At 36.4% G+C, this 12,169-nt stretch overlaps 1 protein-coding gene across 2 annotated transcripts in view; it reads left to right on the top strand.

Annotated features, from left to right (window-relative positions):
* Positions 1-12,169, top strand: part of FUT8 (fucosyltransferase 8) — a 214,005-nt gene that overhangs the window by 165,523 nt on the left and 36,313 nt on the right. For both annotated transcript variants that reach the window (XM_028141574.2, XM_028141569.2), the window contains exon 8: positions 1,027-1,264. In XM_028141574.2, coding sequence (XP_027997375.1) covers positions 1,027-1,264 — 238 coding nt within the window. The remainder of the gene's footprint in view (positions 1-1,026; positions 1,265-12,169) is intronic.

Raw genomic sequence — 12,169 nt, 5'->3', positions numbered from 1 at the left:
TCTGTTCCTGAAGGAACCCATTCTTTCTCCTTCCTTTCAGACAAAACAGCTTCAAAAACTTCTCAGGCTAAGGAGTCCTTGTCAAAACAATTTTTATTTAAAGACCTAAGATGCTTAGGGATGTTTAGCAGCATCTCATATGAATTACAGCAGAATTAATATATTAGAATGGAAAAAAGAAATTCTCGAATTAGCTAAGACCATTTTACCTACTGTTAGATAATATTAAGTGTACATTATCCAGATAAAGCTGGATTCTTTGCTTTATAAAATATACTGCATCAGTCCTGGCTTATATGATTAATGCACTTTCTATTCACCTAAGAGCAAATATAAAAATAGGTAAATGAATCTCCTAATTAAAAAGTGGCATACCACATTCTCAAGACAGTTAATATAGAACATGTTCTGCATTTTATTGTGAAAATTACTAGTAACTATCAAAATTGGTGTGTTTTTTAAGTCCCATGACTGATATTTTATAATTGTTGAACTCAGATATCCTTTTACTCAGTGGCTTTACTTCCATAATGATTTTGTTCATGACATCTAGAACTCTGGAGATAGGTATAATTAGTAGGTATATTATAATTTTTCCTTTAAAATGACTTCAATTTCATCAGGGAAGATAAGCTCAGAATGCTGAATTGCAGCTGAAATAAATGAACTGTCTTACTTCCTTCATAAATATCTCAGTGTACGCAGCTTTGAGTTCAGAGATGATCACACTTGCATGTTCTGCATGATAGAGAAGTGAAAATAGTATTCGTTTAAATGTTACTGCTTAATTTCACGTTTGTTTTGTGGTGTTTCCCAAGTAACTGTTCTTTTTCACTGCCATCTCCCTACGTGTGCACATAAAATAATCAGTAGATTCTTTGAAATGTGATCTTTAAAGCTCGATTCTTTGCCTTATAAAATATACTGGATCAGTCCTGGCTTATATGAGTTATGTACTTGTCATCTCTGAAGAGAAGTTGCTATATACAGCTTATCTTCACCTTGATTTCTCTTTCTCCCTTACAGAATCCCAAGGACTGCAGCAAAGCCAAGAAGCTAGTGTGTAATATCAACAAAGGCTGTGGCTATGGCTGTCAACTCCATCATGTGGTCTACTGCTTCATGATTGCATATGGCACCGAGCGAACACTGATCTTGGAGTCTCAGAATTGGCGTTATGCTACTGGTGGGTGGGAAACTGTGTTTAGACCTGTAAGTGAGACCTGCACAGACCGATATGGCATCTCCACAGGACACTGGTCAGGTAAGAAGCCCGTGTGCAGCACGTCAGCTTCTCTGGGTTGAACTGCCACATAACCAGATCATCAGATTTCTTTGTACAACTTCATGGCTCATAGTCATCTTTTTCTCTGGATCCATGAATGCTGTACATTATCCAGATAAAATCTAGAACAATATTTTATTTTAAAAGTGTTTCATGATCTATTTCATTTTTCATGTTTATTTCATCTGGATTTAGCAAAATCACTAAGCTTATTCAAGGAATGCAATTTACTCTTATGATGATGATGATGATGATGGTGGTGGTGATATACCTTTCACTTTTCAGAGTGATTCCACACTATTGACTTCCGTTAATTCTCATCATTATCTTGTAAGTAACATTAACCTGAGGTCTTAAAACTTCAGCATGCCTGAGACTCACCTGGAAGGCTTGTTAAAACAGTAGGTCTGGATGGGGCCTGAGAATTTGCATTTCTGACAAAGTTGCCAGACCCAGGGACTAAACTTTGTGAACCAGTGAGGCACCTTTATCTCTGTTTTACAGTTGAGGACAGTGAGGCCTAATTTGATTATGCAATTTTACATTTTATTCAGGAAACATTTGATAACAAATAGTGTGATTAAGGTACTATATTAGGCATTATAAGAGATATAAAGATCAATAAGAAATTTCTCTCCTAAGTTCTAGAGGTAATAGAATATGTAGTTTCTTATTGCAAGTCTATTTCTACAATGGTGATCTTTAAACAAGGTCTAAAATTGGGCTACCTTTGTTAAAAATACTGCCTTTATCATTTTGTAATTTTGAGCAAATTACTTAACCTAGACCTTAGTTCTCATCAGTAAAATGAAAAGTAATAATTTACTTACCCCTTTGAGTTGTTGTAGGAGTAAATATAATAATACATGTGATGTACTTAACACAGCACCTGATATATGAGCTCTAGTAATTGTTAGCTATCATTAATAGCCTTTATTCATTGAACAAATACACATTGAGTGCCTACAGTGTGGAAAATACTGAACTAAGTTATTAGGTGAAATGCTGAGAAAGACAATAGACTCTCTGCACTCACATTTTGTGGGAAGTCAAACTTTTCAAAAGGCTGAGAGATTTCAGTTAATATAATTTCTCACTGAGCTGACCATCTTTTTTTCACAAGTTAAAACACTAGATGTGGAATAAGGAGCCATGTCATTGGCAAAATGGTAACTTTAGTTCCTTTGTTTCTTTTTGCCTCCTTTGGAAAATATCAGATAACTAGTAGCCCTGAGCACGAATCTGTGCTCCAGTAGCTCTATGCAGGGCCTGGCCACTCCACACCCACTGCCCAGAGGCTCTCTGCTGCCCAGAGGCCCATCTGCGGCTGGGCGTGGAACACTTGCCTCATCGCCGTGGCGACGAAGCAAGCATTCCGTCAGGCCGCTCACGCTGCCTGCTCTCAGCGGCCGCCCCCGTGGGACTGGGAGATTCCGGCGGGGCTGAGAGGACTGGGCGCTACCATCTTGTGTCTGTGGGCACCGCCATCTTTGTGATAGGGTGACGGTTAATTTGCATATTACCCTTTTATTAGATAGGATACTTGACACTTCACAGAAGTGATCAGAAAAGCTAATTGGATAATTTCTATGAAGTGCTTTAAAAGGTTCTATCCACTTCTTGCCATCCACTTCTGTTTCTGTTTATATACATTATCTATGTATACACCTTTTGGAAAAACTAGCCCATTTCTAGATTTAGAGAAACAGAATGAAATTTAATAAGGTCTTTGACATTAATTCTTTAGTTAACCATACATCAGTTGTATCTGTTATTGTTCTGACTTGTACAAAGAATCTTGGGATATTTCCCCTGGCACAACTGTCATGAAATTATTATTGTTCATACGTACTTGACATGATGTGCCTGCAGGTGGAATTTAGTGTTCAATTCCTGTTCAAATCTGTCACCAGTACAGGAATTAGTATGCACATCTGATTATTTTAGTAGCTAAATCATACCTTGAAGATGGAGTTCTGTTTTTCTTCTTCATTATTTTATATTTGTATATGAAACCATATCCTATATAGTAATTTGGTTAAGTGAAGCAAAATATTAAAAATTATGCTTCCCATTAAAAATTATCATAATCTTTCCCATTATCTATTGATGTTTATTCTAACATTGCTGATAAATTAGACAATTTAATTTCTTATATCAAAAATGTTTCCTAAACCTAAACTAACTATATATAACAGGTGTGATTCTTCCTAATAGATTACTTATGATAATTCAGAATGGGAATCTTGGTATTTAATGGTTTGAAGTATCTTCCAGCAGTTACCAATTTGTTTAAAGTATATTGACTGTTGTAGGCTGTGTATGAAGACCAGCTTCCGAAATGCTTTTATAGTTGATAAAAACACTCTTGAATAGATGATTTGGCAATAGAGAACCTCAACCATTTAAACTTAATTTTCTACTGTTGCTTTGCTTTCTTTTTTCATTCTAAAATTTGAACATTTACTTAGATTAGAAATTAAACCACTTTGGCTATTTTGTATTTCCTTCTCATCTTATTCCCACTGTCTTAATAAATATGTAACACATTGAACTGAATTACTTAGTTTGATAGTTCTAATTTAAAAACTTTCTTTTAAATGAAAATAATGAATAGTAAAAGAAACAGTGTTTGTAGATATGATAAAATCTAATGCCCTCGAAGTGTCTGATTTAAGTACCTGTTTAGGTAGATTGCCATTTGCTATAATATTTAGTTATCTAAACTGGACGGTTACTTTTTCTCCATACCTCATTTTAAAAAGCTTTTGCTCAAAGAGTTTTATTTGGAATCTTTATATGGAGGAAGCCTTAAAATAATAATTTTAGAAAAGAACGTGCTATGTGCCAGGCACCGTGCTGGGCTGCATGAAGAAGAGAGGCACAGTCCCTGTCCTGTCAGGAGCAGGCTATGGGGGAAGGCAGGCAGCTGAATGAACAATTAACATATATTGAGATATGGGTAAATTGATAGTACTCTATCAATAAATTTAGTTAAATCCATCCCCTCACATTGTTACACATTTTTTTCTTACAATGAGAATTTTTAAAATTTGCTCTTAGCAACTTTAAATTTATAATACAATATTGTTAACTATAGTCATCGTGCTGTACATTACATCCCCAGAACTTATCTTTTAATTGGAAGTTTGTATCTTTAAACCACCTTTTCCCTTTTCCTGAATCCCTGCACCTCCCTGCCTCTGGCAACCACCAAACTATTCTCTGTGTCTATGAAATTATTATTACTTTTTAACTTCCACATATAAGTGAAATCATACAGTATTAGTCTTTCTGTTCTGACTTATTTCACTTAGAATAATGCCCTCAAGGTCTGTCTATGTTGTCACAAATGGCAGGATTTTCTTTCTTTTTCATGGCTGAATAATATTGCAAGATAGATGGGTGGACGGATGGATGGATGGATAGATAGATAGATAGATAGATAGATAGATAGATAGATAGATGATAGATAGATAGATAATGTGCCTTAGAATCTATAGATATAATATGCTAGTTAGGATAGGCTATGGATATGCTTCTATGTAGTATTTTTACAGTAATATTTTCAACCTTTGGTGATTAATTAATAGAAACTTGAAATAAGTGCATGTAATATTTTAGATTCCTTATGCTGATGAAACATCTTGATTTCTCTGTTTAGGTAATGTGAGAGAAGGGAAAAGTACACTGGACTTTCCATATTTAATCTCAGTTCTATTGTTTTTAGCTTTTAAAACTTCAGTAATTATAGTTTTGAACCCCAGTTTAGCTCTGAAAAAATAAAAAACTCATGATACTCAATACCTACCTCCCTTTCCACTTTTATAGGGCTCTAATCACAAGGGAAAAATGATTAACAGGTATATAAGCTATTAAGATGATTTTCACATACAGTTTATGTTCTTTATCTGTGTTCGGTAAAACGCTTTGAGAAGCACTGTTCTATTGAATTTTTAGTGTTTATTTTACGTTGAGGGAGCCTCCAGATGGCAACAGGGCCTGGGTTATTTACACAATGCCAACCACTCGACCACAGCACAATAAATGCAATAAAAGAATCACATAAAATCCACCTTTCCTGTATTCCAGTCTAAATCTCCAACGATTACTCTGTAAGCTATGTCAGGCACTTTTACTAAGTTGTAGATTTTTTGCCTGCCCTGTGTAGCTCAGTGGTTGAGCATTGACCCATGAACCAGGAGGTCACATTTCGATTCTCCATCAGGGCACATGCCCACTTTTGAGCTCAATCCCCCAGTAGGGGTCATGTAGGAGGAAGCCAATTGATGATTCTCATCATTGATGTTTCTATCTATCTCTCCCTCTCTCTCCCTCTCTCTGATTTCAATAAAAACATTTTTAAAAAATTGTAGGTTTTTAAAAAAAATCTCTTAAGATTGAATATTTTTAGCAATATATTCTGCCCTTTTTGCACAAAGTTCTGGTAGAACCAGTTTAAAGATAAAAAGAGGTATGATTTAGGAAATAGGAATATGTAATTAGCATCCAAGTGATTATGGAGTAGAAACAATTTCATTTGAAAAGTTTTCTAAATCCTTTCAGAACCTATTTAAAGTTGCTGCCTTCTATATATATATAAAAGCCTAAGTGACCGTTCGACCAGTCACTATGACGCACACTGACCACCAGGGGGCAGATGCTCAATGCAGGAACTGCTCCCTGGTGGTCAGTGCACTCCCACAGCCAACCTCCTGCGGCCAGCCAACCTCCCATGGCCCCTTCTCCAACTCCAGCCGGCCGGCCTTGATTGGGACTGGGCGAGACGGCCCTGATCGCCCCAATCACCGGCCAGGCTAAGGAACCCCATCCGTGCACGAATTCGTGTACTGGGCTTCTGGTATAATATAATTCAGGTGCTCTTATTTCCTGTGGGATGTCTGGGCCTCAAGCTTTAATACGTGCCTCAGAAATTATCAGTGTTTTTGTAAATACTGATACACCTTTTATGTTACAAGTGGGTTTCTTAAAGAGTTGCTACACATTGAGTTATTAAATATCAAGTCGTGTTTTAAACATTCTAGTGGTGCTATATAAATGATTTCCAAAGGAAATTCTTTCATAAAGAATATTTTTTCTAATATAGGCTAGTAGTCTCCTGATTCATCACTAGTTTCCTCCTTCCCTTCTTTAAATGTTTTAGATTTTTCTGTTTTCCTGAGACACACCTATGCAAGTCTTTGAGGCTCAGTCACATTTGACTTTTGATTCAAACAAAGTATATAAAAATAAGAATGCAGTCTTTCAGTAGCATTTTGATAAGTCTTATTGTTTACAACACATAGATCACATTCAAGAATGTTTAGAATGATTCTACAAATAAGATAATTTTATAATATTCTAAATCACCCTGTATGTTATTACTACTTTAGTTTTATGGGAACAGAGCAAAATAACAAAAGCATAATTGGGTAATGGGATTTCAGCCAGGCTTCTTTTGAGAAACTTTACAACCAACATTAATGAAACTTGGAAGTACCTGATGGCTTTTTTTGTGAAATTCATTCAGAATTGTAAAATGAAAAGAGGTAAATTATGATAGAGGAACAAGCTGAAGATAACCATTTCCTTTGCTCATCCTCCCACGGAGAGACAGCTTTAGCTCCCCAGCTTCCTCAGCCCACAGGAGGGTCATTCCCCCTTCTCTTAGGTGTTATTTAGATTGCTTAAGAAATCCCAGCGTCTAGACTGATAAGGCACCAGATAATGCTTCTGTCAAGGGCACTTGTCCATTTCCCTAGTTTGGGGGACTGGATTCCTTCTTAACTTGAGCCATCACTGACCCCTGTGAGAGAAACCTCCTGACAAGCAGTTAGTCTTCAGTTAGTTCTTTAGCTCTCCAAGGTGATAGGATGATGATTTTGGGAGGGAGGGAGGGAGGGACGGACTTGGAATAAAACATGCTGTCTTGGAGCTTTAATATGTATGTACTACTAAAAGAAACAAGAATAAATTCCCGTGAAGGTTCTACTCCATGGGAGCTGTCAAAATTAATGCTTATGAACCTGAACATACTCAAGATATGTTAATCTCCAAGTAACTTGCTTAAAAGTGGAGAATGGACTTCAATGAAGACATTGTTTCAAAATACTGATAATGGCATTTGAGCAAATCTTAAGGACCTGAATATTAGAAATACATAAAAGTGCAGAAGGCCTTGGACCATGCCTCTGGTACCTGTCTATTGACTGGATGGAACTACATGTGCCAGGCCAAAAGAGATTGTACTTAGGTAAGCGACCCAAAATACGTATAGTGTTGGAGCACTGTAGCTTGCTCCTCTCCTCTCTAGTTTTTGGCTAAGTATTAAATTTGAAACTATTTTTTTCTGGGAGAATATAGTATGTCTAGGTTGTGCCTAGGAATAAACCAGCCTAGAACGGGATTTTAAGGCATGGTGGAAAGAGCAGATAAAAGAGTAAATCACCAGTATTTTCCTTTTTCTGCTGTCACTGCCCATCTTGCTGTGTCTACTGAAATTGTACAATAGGATAGCAATTGGGGGATAGGCTGGATTAGTAGCTGCTTCTGCTGTACCTCTGGCCAATCTTGATCCATGCAGTTCAGAATATCCAATCATAGGATTGGCAAAAGTATACATTGTACTCAGTGTCCCCTTTTTCTAGATTATGGCCCATAGCAACCATGGGGCCACTACATTTGAGATTTTAGAATGTATAGGGCAATCCATCTGCATCCTTTGGAAATGTCTAGTCATTAGTTCCTGGTTTGAGTTCAGAGGGTTAGATAGCCTTTTAAGAATATGATACCAGCCCTGACCGGTTTGGCTCAGTGGATAGAGTGTCGGCCTGCGGACTCAAGGGTCCCAGGTTTGACTCCGGTCAAGGGCATGTACCTTGGTTGCGGGCACATACCCAGTGGGGAGTGTGCAGAAGGCAGTTGATCGATGTTTCTCTCTCATTGATGTTTCTGACTCTCTATTCCTCTCCCTTCCGCTCCATAAAAAAAGTCAATAAAACATATTTTTTAAAAAAAGAATATGGTACCAACTTATTAAATATGTTAATATTTAATCACCCTGTAGGTTAATAAGTGGATATTTCATTCATTCACCTGTTATATTTTTTTTTTCAAAATTGATTTCAGAGAGAAAGGGAGAGGGAAAGAGATAGAAACATCTATGATAAGAGAGAATCATTGATTGGCTGCCTCCTTCACCTCTACTGGGGATTGAGCCTGCAACCTTGGCATGTGCCCTGACTGGGAATTGAACCGTGACCTCCTGGTTCATAGGTCGATGCTCAACCTCTAAGCCACACTGGCCAGGCTCACCTATTGTATTTTATTGTATATTTGTGGCATGATTTATATATTCCTTCACTGATGGACATTTAAATTATTTCAAGTTCTTACCATTATAAACAGTGATGAAATGAATATTTTTGTGCATGTATTCCTGCGCATGTGTTGTTTCTCTAAGGCAGTGCTTATGAAACTTTTTCACATCATACCATATAATAAAAGATATTTTTACTGCCCATAATTACCTGGGAGGTGGTAATGTATAGTAAAGCCACAAAGATCTCTCCGGCAGTGTGTTTCAAGTAAAATCTTAGGCTCTCGTAAAGGGGCTGCCAAACTGTGGTCCTCAGTGAAACTCAGCCTGCCACCTATTTTTATACCAAATGCAGTTTTATTGGACCACAGCCATGTCCTTTTGTTAGCTTATTGTCTATGCTGCTTTCATGTGACAATGGCAGAGTTGAATAGTTGCAACATAGGCCATATAGCCCTCAAAACCTAAAATATTTACTATATGGCTTTTTACAAAACAAGTTTGCTGATGCCTACTCTAAAATAATAATTACTGAACAAATACATAGTTTCAACCATTGTAAATTTGTGAATAGTATTCTTTAAAATTTGCTTGCCTCAAATTAATAAGCTCCTAATCTAAACAGGAAATTAACACAATCATTTAAAAATTCTCCCTTATAAGACAAAATGTGGTTAGTGATGTTATAGAGATTTAAACAAGAGCCCCAAGGGGTTGGGAGGTACAGTCAGTCCAGCCAGAAAAATTAGAAGAAATGGCACTTGAACCTGTCTTGAAAAAGTTGTAAAATGACCAGAAATCTTAGGTATAGAATTCTGCACACTCAGAGTACTTGGCGGATGATAATAAAAATGCTTATGTGCCTGTCATATCTTATGTAGAATAGTGCCCAAGTGTCACAACTCAATCCTAGGCATTATTTTTCCTTCTGCCTCTGATTTCCTAAATTATGTGGAAGAAAGTATTAAACCATCTGCTTCTCAGTTATCCCTTAGTAGAATGTGACTAGAAAAAATAGTCTGATAGGCTTACATTTCTCAAGGGACTCCAAAACAGATCTGATAGAGGGTGCTTAGGTACAAGTATTTTTTTAGCTGAAAAAGTATGAATATGATAGTGCTTTAGTTAAATAAACCTTGTGTTTTATATTCATTCTGAACTGTCATTGTATAGATTTATGATAGGTTTCTTATTCATAAAAATTTAACATGTAATTTTATAACATATTAGCAATGATTTGGGGAAGACAGTAAATAAATACAATCATGCCTTTGAAGAATATCTGCAAAAGATAGTCAAGTTAATAAAGAATTGCTTGTTAGGAAATTTTTTAATTGAATTGAGGAAATGACATAGGATTGACATGGTTATTGTTACTCAATCCTTTTTTGTAAAGAGTGGTAAGTATATAAACAATGAATGTTACCCTGAAAGATTTGTTCTTTTTAAATTAAGTACATAGAAAAGTTTTAAATTACATCAGGAAATGCATTTTCTGCTAAGATAATTTAGAATGTGACAGTTAAATAATTAATCAAAAGATTGGATATGAAAGAACTTTTCTCCAAAAAAAAGAAAAGGGGATAAGTTATACCATGTCAGTTGAACAATATTCTGAACACCAAAAATAAAAGCAGGGAAGCATAAAGATTCCACAATTTTGTAGTTTTTGCAGGACAGCATCCATTGTGTGAGTAATAAATGTTATGTTTATATTCATGACAGTTTTAAAAATCTGATAATAGCTTTTAGATACTTTTTAAAATGTCATTCTATCCTATATAATAAAAGCCTGATATGCTAAGTATCTGACTGTTCATTCGACCGGTCGCTATGATGCTCACTGACCACCAGGGGGCAGATGCTCTGACCGGTAGGTTAGCTCGCTGCTAGGGTCTGGCCAATCTGGACTGGGCCAGACGGGCCAGACACGTCCTAGAGCCCTCCTGCGGTCCCTCCCTGGCCCTGATCGTGCACTGGTGGGGTCCCTCGGCCTGGCCTACGCCCTCTCACAACCCAGGACCCCTCAGAGGATGTCTGAGAGCTGGTTTTGGCCCGATCCCCACAGGCCAGGCCGAGGGACCCCACTGGTGCACGAATCATGCACTAGGCCTCTAGTTAATTATAATATGTAATTATTGAACTAATTAATGTATATAAGAACAAATAAAAAACAAAGAACAAATCAATGTTCTGTGGTCTGCTGTGGATATGTAATTTAAATTATGCCTCTCTTTTGATTAAATGAAATCTCTTTTTTGACATTTTTCTTAATCTAAAAAGAAATATACATTACTGATAAATAGTAATTTTAATTTCAATGATTTTATATGAAATGGCTATGATTTTTAATAAAAATATATATTTAATGGCATTTTCAGTTGTTTAACAAAAAAACTAATACATGTTTTTCTGTAATATGCCCTTAGCTATTTATTTATGCATGCTCCTCTATTAAAGTAATGGAATTGGCTATGTAATTGAGTAAAAATGGACTGGCCACAGAGGCATAAGAAAACACTTCTGTGCGTTTGCCACACCATTTAAAAAAAAAATGTTTTTATTGATTTCACTGACAGGAAAGAAGAGGGAGAGAGGGATAGAAACATCATTGATGAGAGAGAATCACTGATTGGCTGCCTCATGCACACTCCCTACTGGGGATCAAGCCTGTAACCGGGCATGTGCCCTGACTGGAATTGAGCTGTGACCTCCTGGTTCATTAGTCAATAGTTAACCACTGCGCAACACTGGCCAGGTGACACACCATTTCTTAAAGACCATCTTGTAGTTCTGTCTCTCGGAAATGAATTGCTTGGTTCTTTAGAGTATGCTGAGCAGATTAAAGAAAAGGGCAGGAGAGAATCATTTGGAGAAGGTTTGAATGCAGTCTTTGCATTGTGGCTAAAACACTATCTAGCCATGTCATTCTTTAAAAACAACAAGGAAAGAAATCATTCCACAGCTCTGTTTTGATTAAATTACCTATTGTCAAGGACAAACTAGCATTTTAAAGCTATTGCTTTTTTAAGTAAAATATAACATGTTGTTATCCAGTTTTATGTTTAAATTAACACAATACTATTTTTTATCGGGTACCACAGGTAAGAGATACTAACAGAAAAGGACTGCTCTGTTTGTGGATTTTTTTTAAAGGGCATTGCTCCTTCCTCTGTCTTTTTTCCACTCTATGTTTAGGTTAGTGACCACCAGAAATAAGGAAGGAAATGCTCAGACTCTTTTATTTCCTTACTTATAATTTTACAATCTCTTTTGTGATTGGAATGTGGGACAACACATTTTTACAACTGCCACTCAATATCCTAATTCATATAGAGATTTGGACACATTTTTATTTAGCAGCACTAATGGAAGAATTCACTTTCTCCCAGTGGCCATCCCATAGAACAGTAAAAATGATACTGTTCTCTCTCTCCAAAATTAATTAAAAGAGATTCTGCAAAATTAATTAAAAGAGATGTAATTGTAGATCATTTCTTCATTTTGAATAGTTTTATGCCCATGCTGTGGTAACTTGACCCAGGTTATCGATATGATGTGCAGAG

Source organism: Eptesicus fuscus, chromosome 5, assembly GCF_027574615.1.
Source record: "Eptesicus fuscus isolate TK198812 chromosome 5, DD_ASM_mEF_20220401, whole genome shotgun sequence".
NCBI classification, from domain to species: Eukaryota; Metazoa; Chordata; class Mammalia; order Chiroptera; family Vespertilionidae; genus Eptesicus; species Eptesicus fuscus.
Note: the sequence above shows the minus strand (reverse complement) of the source record. Positions and strands in the feature narration are given on the sequence as shown.